General features: G+C 42.2%; 1 protein-coding gene across 4 annotated transcripts in view; it reads left to right on the top strand.

Annotated features, from left to right (window-relative positions):
* DOCK4 (dedicator of cytokinesis 4) overlaps nucleotides 1–21,927 on the top strand; it is a 397,340-nt gene that overhangs the window by 140,720 nt on the left and 234,693 nt on the right. For all 4 annotated transcript variants that reach the window (XM_038397445.2, XM_038397456.2, XM_038397428.2 and 1 more), the window contains exons 6-7: nucleotides 10,018–10,166; nucleotides 19,267–19,351. In XM_038397445.2, coding sequence (XP_038253373.1) covers nucleotides 10,018–10,166; nucleotides 19,267–19,351 — 234 coding nt within the window. The remainder of the gene's footprint in view (nucleotides 1–10,017; nucleotides 10,167–19,266; nucleotides 19,352–21,927) is intronic.

Raw genomic sequence — 21,927 nt, 5'->3', positions numbered from 1 at the left:
TTGGTTCATACTTCCAAAATGCCTTGTCCTACACACTCCAAATTCGCTTTGTTGAGCAAAAGTACCATTTTAATACTTTGATGCTTGGGTGGTAGGAGATTGATGGTTGGGTGTCAGGGGAGCTATTCAAAGTTGTATATGATTTAAAGAGCTTGTGATAGGATGTACATACATCTGGCTAAAGTAGGCTGGAGTTAGCTAGGGGTTCGTTAGAGCTAGGGCATAAAAAAGAGGCTAAGGGAGAACTCCTAAAGGGAAGAGGAAGTGCACTGTGTCCCCAAGTCCAGGGAGGAAACACTATCATGTCCCAGACCAGGAAGCAAGGAGAATTTGGGAAATTGACTGTCATGTTTAAGCAGAAGAAATATATTGCTTGCTGGGGATGATGTAAGATAGGGACTATTTCAGGGTTGGCCAAATTGTGGCTTGTGAGCCACATCTGGCTCTTTTACCCTTAAAGTGCGGCTCATGGAGCCGCCCTCCCCCACCATTCCCCACCTACCAGACGGGGGGAGGGGGCGGGGAGAGATTTGGGACCATTGCCTTGCACCAGAGTAGTGGTGTAGGGGCTTCTTCCCGGTGGGGAGGGGAAACTCGGGGCTTCAGCAGAAGTGGGGCTGAAGCCCAACCCCTTTCAGGTGCCTTCCATAAGGCTGAAGTCATGAGCTGGGCAGGTGTGCCCCGGCTCTTGAACTTCTGAAAATTACCCTATGTAGATCAGAGGGTCAGTAAGTTTGGCCATCCCTGGACTATTTGTTTTTTCCCTTATTTGAAGCAAACTATCTTTTGTTGCTATTTTTGGACCCTTAAGAAAATTGACTGATCTGCTGCTGATTCCAGAGTTGGTCAGAGTTCAGTAGCATGTTTTGGGGGTTTGAAACCAGGAAGGGGGCCCAGCAAGGAGTCCAGAAAGGGGGATAGGGGTGTGGAAGGGACATGGACTCATTCTTCCCTGACTACAAATGTGGGGCTTCTGGGGAGGTGGGCAGGACTTATGGGGCATGGAGAGGGGGAACTATAGGGCATAGTGGATGGGCATTGAGAGAAGCAGGGAACCGCAGGGAATAGAGACAGAGGACCATAGATAGATGCAGCCTTTTTATCCACATTAAAAGATTTGTAGATACACTAAACTGATAGAAGCCCTCCACTTTGCTCATCCCCTCCGTTCCCTCCACCATTCTTAACCCTGTACCCTACCCAGCTTGAATTCCCTTTTCTTTCCTCCCATCACCTCTTATGAATTCATAAGTCAGTAGAAGAAGAAGAATGCCATTTTGGGCCTTATAGATCTGTCAGACCAGGACTCCCCACCTGCAGACGCTATACACAAACTCCATTTAAATTTCAGGACCTCATTTTTAAAAAAGGGAAATCTTCCCCCAAAGTTTGTTCGATCCAGCAGAAAGTGTTTCACTGGCATTTATCTAGCATCTTCCCAGAATTACATTTTCTTCATGACAGTTCCACAGCTTTATAAAACTCAAATGTTGAATCTGGAAATGACCGATTAATGGCTCCAGCCAGTTCTCCATCGTTGACTATTGCCAGGTCTAATTTACATAACCCACCCAACATTAATTATGCCCCCTATAATTAGCTAAAATATAAGCAAGGGTCAAAATAACAAAATACTAGTACATCGTAAAATCCCAATTTCCGGTGTAAAGGATGCACTTCCAACATGCCTTATTAATAACATGTTCATATGTGGTAGTCCAGTAAACAATGTTCTAATGTTGACTGCAAAAAAAGAACTATATGGGTTAGTTACTACATAATATAGTTTATAAATATGAACTTGAAAGGTCCTGCATACGCTTAAATGTCATATAATCCACAGACTTTATAGCACTAAATAAATGTAATCATGCTATTTCTGAGAGTAAAAAATTTCTTCTACTGCACCCACACATCAGTGAGAATTTATACAACTGACCTATCTGAATGTTTCCTGGAACTATGTTCCTTTCACAATCTTTGCATGCTAAAATGATATATAATATCAACAGTGTATGTCTAACAGCATATTTTCAATGCAGAACAAAACAAGGGGCAAAGTTAAGGTACGTTGGGTCATATTGAGTCACAGAATATTAGGGAAATTGACTGGATCCCTTAATTGTTCATTTCTAAACTTTACATTTACATTTTATTTTTACTAAGGGACCCTATTTCCAAACAGTGCTGAGTAACTGCCCTCTGAAACTTTAAGATAACTCCAGCTGGACACTTAAAAATGGAGATGTCCAAAATCACTAGTGATTTTTAGAAAATTTAGACCAGGAAATTTTGAGAAGAAAAAATTGTTTCTGTAGACATCTACACGCATTGCATGGTGCTTTAAAGAACCTGTTTTATTGTAGTTAGCACAGACCAGATATGAAGAGAGGGCCTGTTGAAGTTAATAGAAAGACTACTCTTGTCTTAAGTGTTTTGAGTCAGATCTGTAGTGTTGTCTTTGGATAAAGTGGTGCTGCCTAGATGGCTTCTATCTCTCGATATGTGAACCCTCACCACTCCAACACTTTGAGCAGAGTCATTTTGCAAGTGTATTTCGTTTTCAGTATATTTAAACCCACAGACAGGCCTATTAATATTTTTATAATACAAAGTACATCCTCCAAAGTGTACATGGACCTTTCGCTTTCAGGAGTAAATTGCAGCAGTGATTGCCACTTGGGGAAAGTTTGTTTAAAAAATATGTTTGCATATAAACATAGTACTTTTACAGTGTGTTAAACTGGCAGGATGAACTGCAGGATTTTGCAGATACGCTCTGGGGACTTGCAAATTTCCAGCCAAACAAATCCCAGGGGTAGCATTTAAAACTTCCAAAGCTTTATTTCTTCTGCATAGTTCCAGTTGTGGGATCAAGGTGCCTGCAGTGAAAGCTTTTGGAACCTTCTGGAACCTTCTGGAAAGCCACTTGCCCCTCCCTTCCCCTGTCATCCTGGTGGGTTCTGAGGGTATAAAAGGGGGAGTGGCTCCGACTACCCCTCAGTTCCTTTCTAAACTCAGATTGCACATAGTGTCCTTGATGCTTGCCTCTTGTTTTTTTTCTTTGCCCTTTTCTGCCCTTTTGATGCAAATGTTGTTTATAGTTTGTCAGTCAGATTTTTTCTTTAAATGACACAAGGCAATTTCCATCCAGCCTGTGCTTTGTCTGGACCACATCACACACCTTACTAGAATGCATCCGATGAAGTGAGCTGTAGCTCACGAAAGCTTATGCTCTAATAAATTTGTTAGTCTCTAAGGTGCCACAAGTACTCCTTTTCTTCTTACTAGTATGGTAGCTCACCAGACCCAGTCAACTAAGCTGACGCTTCACCTTCAAAGAATGTCCCTTAGAAGTGGGTTTGGCTGCTTCTTACATCCCTGCACAGGGGAGGCATCTCAGGCCGGTCACTGTCAAGCTCCCTGGGCCTGTTCAGGTGACCTAGGAGACTTGGCTATGTGCCTAAAGTGGCTCTCTTGATGTTGGATACAGTTTCCAAAGGATCTTGATCCGCAGCTTTCAGATTGTGCCACCCAGTGTGGGTATGGAGCTACAAAACGCACATCTGGATCCAGCAGCCTAGTGTGGATCTGAGGCTGCAAAACATGGACCCACAAGAGAGCGCTGATCAAGTGCTACCAATCCCCTCCCCCCCACACACAAAAAACCCAACTACGTATATACAAATCCATGTCTGATGAATATTGCTTTGGATCCATGATAAGAGTCTGAATCCAGATTCTACAGTTAAACATGAAGAACTGCCAAGCATAGTTGCTGAGAAGGGATCCTGTTACCTGAGATCCAGCCAGCATGAGGATCTGACATCTTTGACTATTGGGTCACTTGTTTACAGGCTCTGTACCACTAAGGCCCAACATCCACCCAGGTCGGTGGAGTCTGGTGCTACATTTCCAACACCATGATCTTTGCAGAACTGCTTGCCTCACTCAGTGGTGCTGGCACTATGGGTGCTGGGGGTGCTGCCACACCCCTGTGCTTGAAATAGTAATAACAAACACCAAATGCATGGTTTCCATCATCAGTACCCCACTATAAAAATTGTTCTAGCACCCTGGCCTCTCTGATTCTGTGCCCAACAGAGTGGCGTAAAGAAGCAGATCAGTGTGGAGGTCTCAACACTGGAAAAAAGAAATGATCAGATCTGGAATGGTGGATCCCTCAGTTTACAGGACAGTGTTTACACACTGTATTTCCTGTCTGGCTATTTTCAGATGCACACACTCGATGCCCTGCTTGTCTGGGAGTAAGTTTTCCCCTTCTGGTGTTCCATCTGTCAGACATTTGCCCTGTTGTAGGTGAGAAGGAGGACTGTCCATTCTTAGGCTTTCTTACTATCAGAAGCTGAAAAAGCCAGTTTACTTAGTCCTGGGCCTGTCAGTTCCCTTAGTTCTGGGTGTGAACTCAAGTTTTTCTCAGGAAAACATGGAAAGGTCTCTGCAGCAGGAAAAGGCTCTGGCAGGGAGAGACTGCAGGGACAGGCTCCAGCAGCTCCATGCTGCCTCCTCCTCAGTCAGTGCCTCCCCCCAGCTGCACATAGTTACATGCCGCAGTGTGGATGCAGTTTTCTCACTGCAGCATGTAGCTGCACATACTGCACACACTACCGCCAGTGTAGACAAGGCCTAAGTGTTGAGACATCCATAACCTACACTTAATGGTGCATAAGGTTTGTTTCCTGGCCACAGTGTGAATGAGATATAGTGTGTGTCACTGGGCAAAATTTGTCTGGCTGTACTAACTCCCTGAGGTTCATTGTATTGGTCTCTGGGTCCCAGAGACAGAACTCTCTCATTTCCAGAAGTATTCCAGAGTTGTTACTCCTTCTATGTCATATATTTGTCTCTTTACAAATAACTCTGATGGGAGTCAAAGAAGACCTCTGTCAATAAAACTGTACCTTACTACTTGGCTTTTCTGTGGCAGCAAGAGTTCTATTAAAGGCCTGGCTGTCATGACTGTTCTCCACAAATTATTGGGTATCGGTCTTCGCATAGGATTGTCCATTAGTAGTGTGTCCAGAGGGTTCTTCACTAATAGTTTGCCCAAACAAGGGTACCTATTTAGGAGATGCATGCTCACTGAAGCCTTGATATATTCCAGACTTAGAAACTTTCCGACAGTGGACAGCTTCAGTATTTTTGCTGTGATGTGATAGCTTGAATACCAGGCTATATTTGAGGCCTCGGTTAGGCTATTTGTGACTCTACCATCTTTTCTTGAGACTAGGAACGCCTGAACCACAATGTCTCAGTACTTTCCAGTTTCCTTATTTTATAAAACTGGGAAGAACGTGCCCTCCAGGGAGTTCCCTTATCACCTTCCTGCCATCTGCAGTAAAAATCCTAGAGGATGTAAGGGATTCTTCACCTTGATATTCATCCACTCCAATGTTTGTGATTTCAGTGGAAGATGCAATCAGAATTTGTCTAAATTCTGATGGGATAGCATTATAGGAATGCATTATACACATCACCAAAAAGAAGTTTGTGCTAGCCAGTTGTCAGTCAAATTTCCTGTTCGTAAAGGTCAGACCTCATTGTTATGGGTCCTATATCTCATCTACCAGGGGAAAATGGTGTATTAGTAGATTATTCGAGAAGAGCTTTTCACTGGACGGTGCAAGTACTCTAACAAGGGCTCCATTTTATATTATCTTGTTCTACAAGTGGGGTAAAATCAGAAAGGGTAAGGCATAAACTGTGTTCTACCTAGCAAGGGACATAAAAAGCAAGAAGAAGAGGTTCTGTAAGTACTTTAGGAGTAAGAGAATGAGAAAAGAAAGTGTAAGTCCTTGTAGCGGGGTGGTCACCCGCTCCTGCCTTAAAAGGCTTAAAACAGCCTGGTGAGAGGACTGTGGCAGGGAAGGAAAAGTGGGGCTGATTGAGAGAAGCAGCCTCAGCTGGGGGCCATGCCCTAATCAGGCCATGGCTGGCTTAATCAGGGCCCAGCTGGCCCTTATTAGAGGGCAGTGGGCCAGGAGCACACAGAGTCTGTTACCCGGGGTTCTTTCAACCCAAAACTCTTGGTAACTTTTACTCTGTGTGAGGTGGTGTCAGGAAATAAATCAGGGGAGACACGGCTGTCCGACCGATAGATGGCTGGCACAAACAGGACAACACAAAAGTGCTTTCACTTAAAGCTAAACTTTACTTAGTCTCAAGCACTTATACACACGTCCACAACAAGCTGCCCTCTCTGGCACCCAAAAAACCCTTTCCCCCCCGCCTTGGTGAAACTGAGACTGATGAATGGCCAGTTTACAGCCTGCTGACTTGTCTGCTTTTAGCAATAAGCCATAGTGGTTTCAGGCATTTTACTGGTTTGTCAAAGTCTCCCCATACAAGTCTCCTCTAGCTGTGGAGGGAGACGGGCCTGGCTGCTAGGGAGCATACCAGGGTACCTAAGGTGAAGCAGGGCTGGGGAAGGCCAAAGGTGCTGGGAGGTTCCAGACTGGAAAAGCCCCAGGCTGCAGGCCTGGCAGACAGCCTAAGACAGGGTACTGGGGTTGAAACAGGGCAGCCCAAGGGTAGGCGGAGGGAGCAGGTCCAAACCCCCCTTGCCTCTGATGACTGGCTTATACAGACTGCGGTCGGCCCCAGTGAAAGAGGGATAGATGGTGATTGGCAGTCGCTCATAGGCTGAGGCAACGTGGGGATAGAGGGTGGGGGGTTCCCCAGGAAGGGGAGACCTAGATCTGTGGGGTATTGCCTGGAGGGGCAGCACCCCAGGTAAAAGGGCACCGGGGTCCGGGAGGGACATGGGGGCCAGCAATGGTAAGACACCAGCAGAGGGCACTACGGAGCTGGTAAAAAGAGCTAATTCCCAGACAGCCAGCAGGAGGCACTGCTGGGTGAGTCTCCACCCCGTTACAGTCCTCTATGTAGCCTACTAGGAGAAGTAATAACAGATGACCTTAAGAAGGCTGAAGTATTTATTGCCTATTTTGCTTCAGTCTTCACTAAAAAGATAAATTGTGATCAGATACTTAACACAATTAATATTAACATCAATGGGGAAGGAACACAAGCCAAAATAGGAAAAGAACTAAGGCTAAAAAAAGGCTAAAGTATATTTAGATAAGTTATATGTATTCAGTTTGGCAGGCCCTGATGAAATTCTGCCTGCGGTACTTAAGGAAATAGCTGAAGCAATCTTGGACCCATTAGCGATTAGCTCTGAGACCTCATGAGGAACAGATGAAGTCCCAGAGGTCTAGGAAATACAGTATCTCTTTCTGAAAAAGGGAAGCCAAGAGGACCTGAGTTACCTCCATACCTGGAAAGATACTGGACCAAATTATTAAACAATCAATTTGTAAGCACCCAGAAGATAATAGGGGTAATAAGTAATAGCCAACATGGATTTATGAAGACCAAATCAATGCAAACCAACCTAATTTTCTTGTTTGACAAGGTTACTGTCCTAGTGATTGTGGGAAAGCTGCTGCAGATGTAATATATCTTGATTTTAGCAAGGCTTTTGATTTGCTTTAGTAAGGCACATTGCACTCGCATAAGCAAACTAGGGAAATGTGGTCTAGATGAAATTACTATAAGATGGGTGAACAACTGGTTGAAAGACTGTACTCAGAGTACTGTAGTTATCAATGGTTCTCTGTCCAACTGGAAGGACGTATCTCATGTAATCTCACAGGGGTCTGTCCTGGTCCAGCACTTTTTAATATTTTCATTAATAATTTGTGTGATGGGATGTACCCTCCTCCAGGGTGAAGTCTCAAAGCCTTGGAACCACTGTTCGCCCAAACCATTCAGCTGGGTTGGCCTGCAACACTGCTCTGCTCTGCTCCGGGTACTGTTATCTCCCAGCACGACAGCAGGTGGTGCCACACATCCAACTGAGTCACCTGAGTGCTTTACCTAAGCCACTCATGGACTGACAATAGCAATTGAATTTGACAGTGAAGCTGTAATGAAACTGTATGCACTACTTCTTAATTTGAGATTGACTCGCATTAAATAATGAAGCATTGAAGCCTAACAAAGAGATCTCCTTAAATAAGGCTCCTATACATATTTAATATGACAGGGATGTGGAATCTACTCCTTTTTGTAGTAAGATATGTGGGCTCTAATTTCATAACATATATGATTAGTTGAATTAATGTATCACTGAATCATCTGTAGATACAATTATTTTAAATGTACTTGCTTATCAAGGTGTTCTTCATTATTTTAACTCATGAGAATCTTTTTTCTCTGCTAATTTTTATTTTTCGATCATGGATTTTTCCATACTACATTTCTAATAAAAGTGAAATTAATACATCTCTAGGGGCTTTCTTACTCCTCCTTCGTCTCCTGCCCCAAAACCAAAACAAAAAAATCCCTCCTTAAGTTTATAATTTTGTAGGCAAAAACATTTTAGTACATCAATGTATTCAATAATACTAGGATAGCCTTTGTACCAAAATGCAACTATGAAGCATAGATTTGGTTAATATAATGGTTATTTTAATTTCTCAGCAATAGTGACAATTGGAAAAACAAGAAGTTCTTTGGGTCAGGGACCATATTTTTGTTTTGTCTCTGTACAGCACCTAGCATAATGAGTCCTGATCCAGGATCAAGGCTGCTAGGCATAACGGCAATGCAGATAATTATAAAAATCCAAAATATTTATAGAGCTTGGAAGATATTGAACATCAGACTAAAATAATTGTGAGGAAGGTCACATTTTGTGTCCTGTGGTGGTGTCCATTTTCAGTGGCATAGCCTATATTTCATATTGGAGTTCAGCTATTTGAAAAAGAGTATATTTCTGTAACAAAATTAGGGTCTGCTCCTGCTAACACTTACTAAAAGGAATATTGACCAACTGGTGCCTGATAGAATGTTTTTCAGAGTTTTCCATCTGGAAGCAGTTCTGTGTCTTCTAGCTATTCTGGTTTTTCTGTTTCAAGGGACTTGTGCATGAGGATCAAGACCTGTGTTACTAAGAAGTTCATATGATCCTGTTGCTTAATCTTCTTCATAGCAACTAATTATGATTATTTGTCACCAAAAGTGGCATAGGTGCCTGCTTTATGCTGTAAATGAAATAAATAAGAAAGACAAAACAAAGCAGTTGGGAGGGGTTCTTGGGTTCAGAAGTTACAGATACAAGGTAGTGATGTGACAGAGGATTTTGACTTCTCATGGAGATTGTGCAGCAGGGGCAGCTGATGTTCCTGTTTTTATGAAGCTGTTCATAGTAACAAGGAAAAGGGGAAGAGGAGATACCATGCCAGGATAAGAAGAACTAGCTCTGAATGTTTTTCAAAACTCTGTATGTTACATCATCAGATCTTAAAGTTTCAAAGCACTTCCTCAAAATAAGATTCTCCAGACAATATAAAAAAAAGATTAAGTTAATTAATGAGAGTTGGAACTGGTGAGGGAAGAGGACTGTTGCTGTCCTTGGTTTTATGGGAAATGAAATATACTCTGTACTCCTAGAGTGAATTGTACCCTTATATAAATATACCATTGTGTAACTATGATGGGAAAGTGTGGGGTGAAGAAGTCATAAGGCAATTCAGTTAATTCCCCGTGTTTGAGAATCAAGTTAAGCAGAAGGTGCCTGTCAGGAAAGATTTAAAAACATGTACTTATAGCTATTTGCAGTTGACCCATGATATACACTACCAGTAATCAGGCATGCCTAAATAAGGACTGAAACGGATTCCTTGCTCTTCAGGCCGGCAAGAAGTAGCAAAGGCTATGGAGGTAGTAGTTCAAGAATAGCTTTTAGTGAACACAAGTAGCTTGTGCTTGAAGTGATGTTGAGTCTCTGAATGGATTTGTTCCTACCCTCCTCACCTGTTCTTTGAGGGTGGATCACAGTATGATGGGGCAAAGAGGAAATGAAGCACATGAGGGAAAAGTTAGGGAGGGTCCTAGAAGAGCTTTTGTTCACCCCTCACAATGTACCTGTTTGCATTGTTGACCTCCTCAGTTGGTGTATACATAACTGTTTGTTTGTGTATCTGACAGAGAAATGAAGGGGATCTTTTTCATCGACTATGGCACATAATGAATGAAATCCTGGACCTGAGAAGGCAGGTGCTTGTTGGCCATCTCACCCATGACCGGATGAAGGATGTAAAACGGCATATCACTGCTCGCCTGGATTGGGGCAATGAGTAAGTAAGAGTTAATAATAGAAGCAGTTATGGTAACCCATGATAAATGAATCACAGTGCCACAATTTTATGGTCATGGTAACGTGTTAAAATAAGGAACTGGTGTGTAGCAGAAATGGTGAGTCTGATGTCAGCATTTTCTGAGGACTCTTCCCCTCCCATCGATTCTTTTCTGTAAGAGGAGTGGATTTGGACCAGCACATTTTATACTTTGAAAAGAAATGATTTGTAGCTTCACTTTATTTAAAAAAAAAGAACACCCACAAACCAAAAAATAAAACAAAAAACCCAACAAATATTTGCTTTGTCTTGGCACTTGCCTAGCAATCCTAGAAATGTAGGGCTAGCAGGGATCTTGAGGTGAAAGGTGACTTCCTTTTTAACACTTTATCAATACATGTAAGCCATATCCTCAGATGGTATGCTGATTCATGCCAGCTGAGGTTTTGGTCCAAGATTTTTAGTTTGATTCTGTCATGGGTCAGTTTTTACCTGGGCAGCTTCAAGATATATTAAGAAACAAATAAAAATTATTAAAGAAAACCCATCAGATTCCTGCATTTTGCTTTTAACTGAATATTATTTAGGAGAGCTAAGTAAATCAGATACGCTGTCACCGTTTTGATAGTAAACAAGTATTTTTCTGCCTTTGATTTTGGCTAAACTCATACAATATCAAAGGCTTTCACTTCACTGTTACTAACTGCATAAAAACATCATAAATTCTAGAAATAAAAAATTAATAGCTTAAAGTTTTGATGTTGAATGTGGTTTTAACTTTTCCAGACACAGCTCATGCTGATCTTGACGCTATCTTACACAGTTTGAAAGGCCAGCAAGCTCATCTCTATTCCAGACACGTTGCACGTAGGAAAAATAAACACAATAGGCTACTCTCGACTCAATATTACTTTTGAAAACAGCAGCATAGATTAAAAGCACATTGGTGCTTGCATTCAAAATCAAGACTTATTTGATGTCCTGTTCTTATAGTTGGCAATGGAGCATAAGGCTCTTGTGACCCTTTTCTAGAGAGGTGCCAACCGTTGTCACCTGGCTTGGGCCATGTTTGGCAGCTGAATAGCACAGATGCCAGGAAATAAAGTGTACTCTTAGAGTGATGACATCTGTGTACGTATCTAGCTTTTTGCCTCTAGCTTTGCAGCATGATTTTGAAAAATTGAGATTGTGGAGGAGAGGGAGAAGACAAACTGCACTGAGATTAACCTGCAGCTGACCTGTCATACATTACTCGTCTTTTGCTACTGTCTTAATTACAAGGACTTTCTAGCCTGATTTTTCAGAAGTGCTGAGCCACATGTACTCCTGTTAAAGTCAACAGAAGCTGTGACTGCTCAGCACCTCTGAAAATGAGGCCACTAGTTTCTAAAGCAGTGTGTCAATTTCCGCTACAAACTTAACAGGTCATTGGACAGCTTTTCTGCCATTATGTTTGTTCTTTTTGTGATCCATGAGGAATGAGTTGGTCTGACTTGAAATTATTATGTGAGAATATAAGGCCTGATCCTAAACTCTTTGAAGTCCAGTGGGAGTTTTTCCAATGACTACAGTGGATTAAGATCAGATCCACACTTTAGAGAATTTGAAAGAGATAAAGTAACAGGTGATAATTTTTAGGATTAGGGATGTTGAAAGATTAATTAAAAATACAGTAAAAGGGAGCAAAACAGAGAAAATAATTAAGAGAATTCGGGAGAAGGAGAAGGAAGGAAAAATGAATCCTGATTTACAGGTGGAATCATCTGTTGTAATTTTCTACTGTCCTTTTACATCAGTAAATAATTTGCCTACCCATTGCTTAGAAACCAAGGTGATAGGCATCTTAGAAATACTTAGGAGTGGTATTTAGTTTATTACTAAATCAAAGGAGGATATTATACACTTTACAGATGTTCATAACTACTTAAGTATTACTGCTGGCTTTGATAGAGTAAGCAGGTGAATTCTAGAAACAGACACCATCTGCAGAGGGAGGAAATCAGCAGCAGCTAGTCTTTATGAAGAGAGAGTGTTTTTACTTGGGTTGCTAATTTCATTAGTTTTGGGGTGAATTGGAGAGATGGGAGGAAAGAAATAAAAAGGGAAGAGAAGAAGCATCCTTGTTCATAAGGTGCTCCATCCTGCCAGGCACAGAGAAGTGCTGAGTGCCCTCAACAATCATTGAAGCCAGCTCACATTGAGGGTACTCTGTACCTTGCCAGATCATTTCCAAATAAATTATTGGTTTTTATTACTAGATTTTTTGTCCCATTGACATAATTTCCTGTTACTTTTCTTTACCTGTCTATATTCCATCTTATCCACTTCCCCTTCTGTTTCTCAAGCTAATGGTGTGTCAGCTTCTTGCCACACCGGTCTCTCTGCATCACCAGCAAACTCCCCAAGACTCTGCCAGTCTTCACCTTGCCTTGCAGATAGCACTCCTGAGTTTCCCAGAAACATGTCCATAACATCCAGCCCCTATCCCTTGTCACTCATAGAAATTACCAAGTTTGCTGCCACCTAAGAGAGAGTGCACACACCAGCCTGTTAGTCTAGCCAAGGACCCACACTTGGGGGCATTCTGCGCCAAAAAAATTAAAAACTAAAAACTATACCAAAAAAATTAAAATTCTGCACTCAATATTTTAAAATTCTGCAAAATTCTGCAAATTTTATTTGTGAAAATAACAATACATAATCATACCAGTTTCTATTATTTTGGTAATTTATGTCATAATACCTGTCAGCAAGTATGTCTATAACAATACAGACACACACAAAAATTCCCCCAGGAGTAGAGAGTTAAAGAAATCCCTATAACAACCCAGTTTCTGTTTCTCTACCCCCTTTCCTCCCAGAGCCCAGCTGGGGGGCCAGGCAACCCACAACCCCTCCCCCCCAGAGCCCACCTGCGGGGCCTCCTCAGCCAATAAACCCAAACCCCTTCTCCCCAGAGCCCAATTGTGGGGGCCCCCTAGCCCAGATACCCCCCTGCCCAAACACCAGTCCCCCCCTTCTCCCCAGAGCCCAGGGATCCACAGGAGAAACAGCCTAATGCTTGGTCTAAGGCTTGCACAGAGTTTCCTGCACACCATTGTCTCCTTCCCTCAGGGTGTGCTGGGAACTGCAGCTGCCAGGAACCTCTAGCTCCCTCTCCCTCCTGCCAGGAGTGTCTTCTATGTGCAAGCTGGGCTCTGCAGAGTCCAGTGACCCCTAATGGTGCCCAGCAGCACTGTAGCCCATTTCTGTGGGGGAAAGGAAATTCTGCGTGCACAATGTTAATTTCTGCAAAATTCTGCATTGTGCAGTGGCACAGAATTCCCACAGGAGTATCACTTACATCAAGCTTCTGCCATTTCCAGCCCCACAGGCAGGAGGATCCACCATTGACAGACTCAGAGGGTGCTGATCCCTTTGTCCCCTAAGTGATGGATAAAAAAGGAGTTTGCTTTCTTTCTTTTTATAGTCTTTTTATAGTTTTGAAATGTATTCTTTAAAAAGTAAACCCACACAAATTTCCTCTCCCCTGCTGCAAATTCTTTGGGGTACAAGCTCCAACCCCCTTTTTCATCATCTGGTCAGCTTTCTTTCTTGATTGGCTTGATCGCTTTGTTTATCTTAGATGCAAATGTACTTTCATTGCCCTTGCTTGCAATCAAGCCATTCTGTTTTCTCATTCGCCTGTTAGTGTGATACATGCAGACAGGTAAATCCACATTGCTTTGTCTAGGGCAGGCTTGATTTATCAACTGCCTCCAAAAGATATTTTCAGAACATTTTTCCAGCACACACACACACACACACACAAGTCTTTATACACAACCCATATATACAATCACACAATGGTATTCATGACCATAGAATTATAGAAGATTAGGGTTGGAAGAGACCTCAGGAAGTCACCAGCATGTCACCAGTTTTTGTATGATACCTTACAAACCATTGATTGGTTAGTTATTCTGACAACAATGTGGCTGGGTGTGCCCTTTGCTAATTGGCATAAATGGGCTCCTGGGGTCACAGTGTCGTATGTCTGGCAGTGGTCTGTACTACATTCTATAGGAAGCCTTCTCGATTATGTACCTAGTTATACAGTGCTGTTCATGTATAGTTGGGAAGTTCTTCTTGACCTTTTCAAGACATTGGCTTGCACTTTGATGTATGTGATTTGAATAGTTAGGTCACTCTAAATTGCATAGTGCAAATGTTTTTAGTAGGAATAAAAATGATCAAACCCTTTGAAGCTTTCAGCTACAAAACAATCTACTCTATAGCAGTAGATTCCTTTATTTACCCTTCAGAGTCATGTTCTTTCTCCCACCCATTTTCTGCTCCAACAAAGCACATATGGAGGTAGAAAGGAAAAAAGAGGGAAACAATCAGCCTTCATGTCTATGCAGTTCTTGATGCCACTACTGAGAATGCCAACATGGGTGTCAATTGTGATAATGAGTTTTGTAATAGGAACATCTGTCCACTGAAAACTGGACAAACTACCAAACCTAGACTAGATTTGAACCAGTGACTTAAGTCTAAAGCTCCATATTCCATGATCAGAACCTAAGCCATCTAGTTACACACACCTTTTTTCTTTTCATATTTAGCCTCCTTAGAACCATTACCTCTATTTGAAAACTAAAAGGTTTGATTTATTAGCTTGGATACTTAAGGAAAAGTAAGGCTCGGCCAACGGAGGGTTCCTTGTGAGTGCAAGGACCGAGGACACACATTCAGAGGCAGATTTATAATTTGGATGCAGGTTTTGGGGAGAACAAGTCAGGGACCAGCTATAACAACCATCATCAGCACCAGCCTCAGAGAAGGCAAGATGAGAGTAGGGCTGTAGCATCGCTTCACCTCCCCTTCACTTTATATCAGTAGGCCTGCTATACCTGCTGAACAGGTGTTCCAAATCCTGCTGACCAATACACAGGCTCCATCTACACAAAGATAAAAGAACCACGGCATAGCCACAGCTCACTAGGTCAGCAGACTCAGACTCATGGGGTTGGGGCTTTGGGGCTAAAAATTGCTGTGTAGACATTCAGGCTCCTCCCTGGCAGGGTCCCAGAGCTCAGGCTCCAGCTCGAACCCAAATGTCTACACAGCAATTTTTCAGCCCCAGGGCCCAAGCCAGCTGACCCAGGCCAGCCCTTGCTTTTTTATCCCTGTGTAGATGTACCCTCTGTGGTCTCCATAATAAGCCTAACTGAACACATGGTTTTGTATTTCAGTGATGTGCGTAGATAATTCCAGAAACCCTTTATGTGGTGATGAGTGGACACAAGTCACTGTGTTTGTCCCCCACACCCTTTTTCTTAGCAACAAGGGTAGTGCTTCACGTCTATATTGTAATGGACGATGGAGAAAGAACTCTGAATTCTATTTCACTTGACAATACTTCATTTGTTGTTGATAATCTTCCAAACCTTTTAAATGTAAGTGAATCTTGTCTTTCTTCCATAAGGGCTCCTTCAACTTTCATAATTGAACTTTGTAGCCATTTCAGTCTTGATAAGATCTCTCTTATGCATTAGAGTTTATTGATTACTTAATATTGCAATATGTGAGAAGTTAAATTCCCATTGAGTATAAGGGTAGGATGAATAATGCTTTTTAGTTTTCTCTAAATGCCAGACTAACATGTAGATTAAGACCTTAAATACAAGTATAAAAATATTGAGAATGATACAAAAGTTGTGTAAAATACAGTGTTTGTTTTTTATGTTGTTAAAAAAAATTCATACAAAATAGTAAGTCCACGGAAAACTTAACCAGGCAACATTTTGTATAGCAACACTAGATCTACTTAATAGTTAGCACATGAATAAAATGAAAAACTTCACACAGTGGTCACAGTTAAAAATTTCTGTGATTTGAAAGAGATTAACATTTTTCATTTTAAGTACAAGGAATATTTTACAAACTAGAATAATCTTTTAAGTACAGCCAGTGTATATGATTATAGATTAAGAATCCTTTTTACAGTACATCTTTTGCTAGTAGATACCAATATTCTGGTAAAACAGTGATTTTTTTTTTCCTTGCCCCTATATATGAATTTTTAAAATGTAGCAGAATAAGAACTCCCATTAGTTAGGCAAAAAAACTTTGGTGGTACCTTTAGTGTGCCACAACTTTTCATTGCTATATTTTCCTCTGTAAGGGTAAGAGAACTTTGGAGCAGATTTTAGTACTTTCTGCTCTGTTGTTTGTCATAATGTGTACTCTAAAACATCTTCCAGTGGATATTATTCTTAAGGAAACCAGCTGCTTTGGAGAGTGAATGTGTGTATGTTTTCTTTTATTAACTTGAAAAAAGATAGAAATGAGTAAAAGTGTTTGTTATATAAATTCTTTTATTTTCAGTTTTCCCAATGTGCGTGAAAATGGTTGCTCTTCCCAGCAGAGCCAGCAGTGTATACTTTGAAAGTACACTAGCTTTGATAGAAAATGTCATGGGACTGATTTGTAGGTGGTCGGAGTAGACGGAGTTTGAATGCCAGAGTCAAGGGGCAAGACAGGATCAAAACCAGGAACCAGGGCCGAACATCAGAACCAAAGTCAGAGTCCAAATGCCAGAGCCAAGGGTCGAGTCAGAGCCAAGGGTCAGAACTAGATTACCGGGAGTCAGGAAAGGCAGGAGCAGGGGTGATTCTGAGGCAACAGAAAGCCTGGGACAGGATGTGAACAAGGCTGGGTGCAGGGCAGAGTCTATACTGGAGCTGTGGAGGAGATCATCAGGAGCAGAGCTTGAAGAGAGACGAGCACAGGAAGGCAGAGAATCCATGAGTGTGGGCTTTGAGCAGCCAGCAAGCTACTACTGCATCTGGGTTTAAGAACTGGCCTGCTAGCTTCCTCAGCCACTCAGGCAGGGCAGTCCATCAGGCAGGCTAGCTGGTTTGTTAGGGTTTCAGGAGCACTGAGCAGGCGCAGCTGCAGGGCCTTACTCCTGGCAGAAAGTGACAGTGTGTACTAGTAGGCTGGGCCCTTCCACAGTGATCATAATACACAAGGAGATTGGCATGGACAGGGTTCCAGACTGAAATGCAACAGGATGCACAATGTGGGTGACAGCAGAACAGAAATTATTACAAAAACTGAGTGGTGTGTGAAGCAGTTTGTGTCAAGGAGTATTGTAAATGTGAAAAACCTGTAAAACAAAATAACTTTTTAATTCTTCCCTCCCCTACTCCATTATCTTTCACCCTTTATTTTTTGTTCTCATCATCCTCTTTCTCTCCTTCCGCTCCGTTGTGTTCCATTTCCACGAGCCAAGTGTGACAATTTCATTTTTTTAAATTAGTTTTTTAAAATGTTTGCATCAAGCCCCAAATTTCACAATGGATCCCCATTAGACACTGCTAATAAGACTGCATGTCAGCTATCAGGCAAGCTATCTGACATTGCCTTTTCCCATCTCAGTGAGAAGGAAGACTGGGAGACAGAGGAGAGAGAGCTTGTGCCCAGACATGCTGGAGCCTAGCCCCTCCTAGTGCCTTAAAGCCCACACGGGCTTGAGCCAAGCAGGGGATTGAGGAGCAAATTGGCACGCGCACACACACACCATTTCTGCCCATCCTGGCTAATAGCCACTGATGGACCTATCCTCCATGAATCTATCTAGTTCTTTTTTGAACCCTGTTATAGTCTTGGCCTTCACAATATCCTCTGGCAAGAAGTTGCATGGATTGACTGTGCATTGTGTGAAAAAATATTTCCTTTTGTTTGTTTTAAACCTGCTGCCTATTTATTTCATTTGGTGACCCATTGTTCTTGTTGTTGTTATGAGAAGGAGTAAATAACACTTCCTTATTTCATTTCTCCTCACCAGTCATGATTTTATATACCTTTATCATATCCCCCCTTAGTCATCTCTTTCCAAGATGAAAAGTCTCAGTCTTATTCATCACTCCTCATATGACAGCCGTTCCTTACCCCTAATCATTTTTTTGCCTTCTTCTGTATCTTTTCCAATTCCAATATATCTTTTGTGAGATGGGGTGACCACATCTGCATACATTATTCAAGATGTGGGCGTACCATGGATTTATATAGAGGCAATATGATATTTTCTGTCTTATTATCTATCCCTTTCTTAATGATTCCCAACGTTCTGTTAGCTTTTTTGACTGCCACAGCATATTGAGCAGATGTTTTCAGAGAACTATCCACAATGACTCCATGTACTGATTAAACACAGAAATCTCCAACAACTGTGCTGTAAATTACTGAATTTGTAGGTGTATCTTCAACTATCAGAATCTTTGAGGAGCCCTATAACAAAAAAATTAAGAAAATTAAAAATAAAGAACTGTGTCCTAAGAATTTTATGCTAATCGGAGGGACACAGACCTGACTTACTTTGAATGTCTCCTGTTCCTGCTTACATAAGAGATTATCTTTTTCAATAGTTGGCTAATATTTTAAAGTGCAGCTCTCCTGACTGTTTAAAATGTCATCACCTTAATTAAGCACATCTGCACCATGTGTGTATTCAATGTCGTAACTTCTTACATCAGTGACAAAAATAAGCTGCTGCTACATTTTACTTCTGTTAACTCAAGTTTGCTTCATTATTTAACAAAGGCCAGAAATTCAAGTGCAGTTGATGATAAAGTTGGGTCTATATAAAAAGGAGTTAACGCTTTCACATCTGCAGGATTTTTTTTTTAAGTGTCTCTTTGGGTTTCCATCTGACTTGACATTACAAATCACCTCAAAGTGTGCTATCTGCACAAGAGTCAGGCTGGAATATAAATTAACAATATTATGTAATACTAAAAGCTGTGATGGAACATATCCCAGTGTAAATGTTACACAGCAAAAGGGAGGGAGAAATTATCAATGAACTTATAATTAATTAGGTACCTTCACAAAATGATTTTTAAAATGTATTAGTGGCCAGCTGGAATCCAGGCGTGACACCAATTAACATGCACATTATTAGACATGCTGTTTCCATCAAAATTCTAATATAGGGAGAAACAATGAGTTCAAAATATGCACAAGCAAATAAGGAAAGCAAGAGTCCTAAATACAATTTTTTCATGTGCTCTGGAATGTGTCCTCATTATTTCCATATTCTCCTTTGCAGGCAATTGGGGCTAGACTTGGTTCCAAGAAAAGAATATGCTATGGTGGATCCTGACGAGATCAGTATTACAGAACTCTATAGGCTGGTAAGTAGATAGCAACTGTGCTTCCCAGGGGCACCCAGGATTGTGAGAGCCCTTGCTACCACGTACCCTTAGCATGAGGAAGCCTTGTTTGTGCCTCCTGGGGTCAGCTTCCCAAATCCACTGGACATGGGCAACACAAGGACTCCCTCTAGGCCTATGCAGGCCCTGATGTCACTGTACAGGTTAGCAACTGGCACACCCCGGCACTTGAGCCCTCCGAGTGTGTACCTGGAGCATCCAGCCCCTGGTCTATTGGACCCTTGCAGTATTTACAGATTCACTGCTTCCAAAGCAGTAGTATGTACCAGCTTACCAGTTCCACTTCAGATCATTGCCCAGTTATAAACATATCAAAGCACTTAGATATGTTTATAGTGAAATAAAGTCTAAGTTTATTTAACAAAGCTAGAGATTCAAGTATTAGCAAATAGAAATATTGGAAACAAATGATTACATAATAAATAAAATCATAACGTGTGTTCTAGATTTAAGACTTAATTAACAAGATACTCTTGTGCAGGGGTCAGCAATGTGTCTGTACACGGACACAAGTGTCCACTGTAAAAATTTTGAGGTCCGTGGAGGGCGCTCATGGGCGGTTCCCTGCAAGCAGCTCCCCGTCCTTGCTATTGCTGATGGAAGCGGGGCCAGGTGACTCTGTACGCTGCCTACGTTCCCCCTCCCCGAGTGCTGACTCCCAGTCCATTGGCCTTGAACTGTGGCCAATGGGAGCTGCAGGAGCTAGAGTGGGGACATGGCACTGCTTGAGGTAAGCTCTGGGAGCTGCTTGAGGTAAGCACTGCACAGAGCCTGCACAACCCCCACCCTCCCGCCCCAGCCCTGATCCCCCTCCCATCCTCCGAACCCCTTGGTCCCAACCTGGATTATGCTCCTACACCCCAAATCCCTCAGTCCTACCCCAGAGCTTTCACCCACAGCTGGAGCTCTCACTCCCCCACACCCTGCCCCAACCTGGAGCCCCTTCCTGCACTCCAAACACTTCAGTCCCAACACAAATCCCTCATCCCCGGACCCACACGAGAGACTGCACCCTCAGCCAGAGCCCCCACACACACATCCCAACCCCCTGCTCCAGCCCAGAGTTCTCTCCTGCACCCTGAACCCCTCATTTCTGGCTGGCTGTGACCCTGTTTTCATGAGAAACACTCTGTCAGTTTGTTTCTGCCAAGGACTGTGTGTGTCCTCTGGCACTCCAAGAAAAAACACATTCCTTTGTTTTTATTCATAAACCAGACACCCCATCCCTCGCTATTTGTTTATTCCTGTAAATTTCCTCTCTCATAGATTTCCCAATCTCTCAGTCCCCCCTGGCTCCATATGCAGTACGCATTGTGAGGAATATAATACAAAAATCCAGACAAGGAGATAGGTGTCCAATACCTCGTGACTGAAATGAACATTTCCAAGGTGTGTCGCTAAGGTGACTGCCTTAATTCCAGGACCTTAAGAACACAATTTTTAGTATAGATACATAACTCCTTAAATATCCGTACATACATTTCACAGTGATAATGATGACCAGCGGGCTATCGGCCCTCGGAGGAGATTTTACATTCCACCCTTTGGTGAACTGTCACGTAGATATCGCTCCCAGAGTATCCCTATAAAACCTGACGCACGCCCTGTGCCCTATGACAGTTGGCATTAAGAGGTCCCTAGGTCACTGTATCTAATTATCTCTGAGTTTATTGTCTAATTCGGCTGACATTTCAATGGCAATTTTCACTCTTAGTTAATGCGTTCAAAGTAAAAAATAATTCTAATGTCTGGGTCAGTATATTTCTATTGATAACATAATGGAATTTGTCTTTATTCAGAAATTTCTTTGGGGCTATTTTGATATGTCTGTAGTTATGAGAGATGCTTTCATTTGAGTTAAACTTTCTAATGACTCTGTGCGTATGCGCGCGTGCGCTCCACATGTTATTTGGATTTCATATATCATCAGTGAAACCATTACAATTCTGGAATGGTTCCATAAAAGTTTAATCCTGAGTAAAATCATCTAAGATGCTTTCTTTAATACTGTAACTGGGCCCTTAGTTGCATTAAAAAGAAGCTTACAAGAAGTGGAAGATTGGACAAATGACCAGGGAAGAGTATAAAAATATTGTTCGGGCATGCAGGAGTGAAAAGAGGAAGGCCAAATCACACCTGGAATTGCAGCTAGCAAGAGATGTTAAGAGTAACAAGAAGGGTTTCTTCAGGTATGTTAGCAACAAGAAGAAAGTCAAGGAAAGTGTGGGCCCCTTACTGAATGCGGGAGGCAACCTAGTGACAGAGGATGTGGAAAAAGCTAATGTACTCAATGGTTTTTTGCCTCTGTCTTCACGATAAAGGTCAGTTCCCAGACTGCTGCACTGGGCAGCACAGCATGGGGAGGAGGTGACCAGCCCTCTGTGGAGAAAGAAGTGGTTTGGGACTATTTAGAAAAACTGGACGAGCACAAGTCCATGGAGCTGGATGTGCTGCATCCGAGAGTGCTAAAGGAGTTGGCAGATGTGATTGCAGAGCCATTGGCCATTATCTTTGAAAACTCATGGCGATCGGGGGTA

The sequence above is a fragment of the Dermochelys coriacea genome, chromosome 1 (genome assembly GCF_009764565.3).
Source record: "Dermochelys coriacea isolate rDerCor1 chromosome 1, rDerCor1.pri.v4, whole genome shotgun sequence".
Lineage (NCBI taxonomy): Eukaryota > Metazoa > Chordata > Testudines > Dermochelyidae > Dermochelys > Dermochelys coriacea.
Note: the sequence above shows the minus strand (reverse complement) of the source record. Positions and strands in the feature narration are given on the sequence as shown.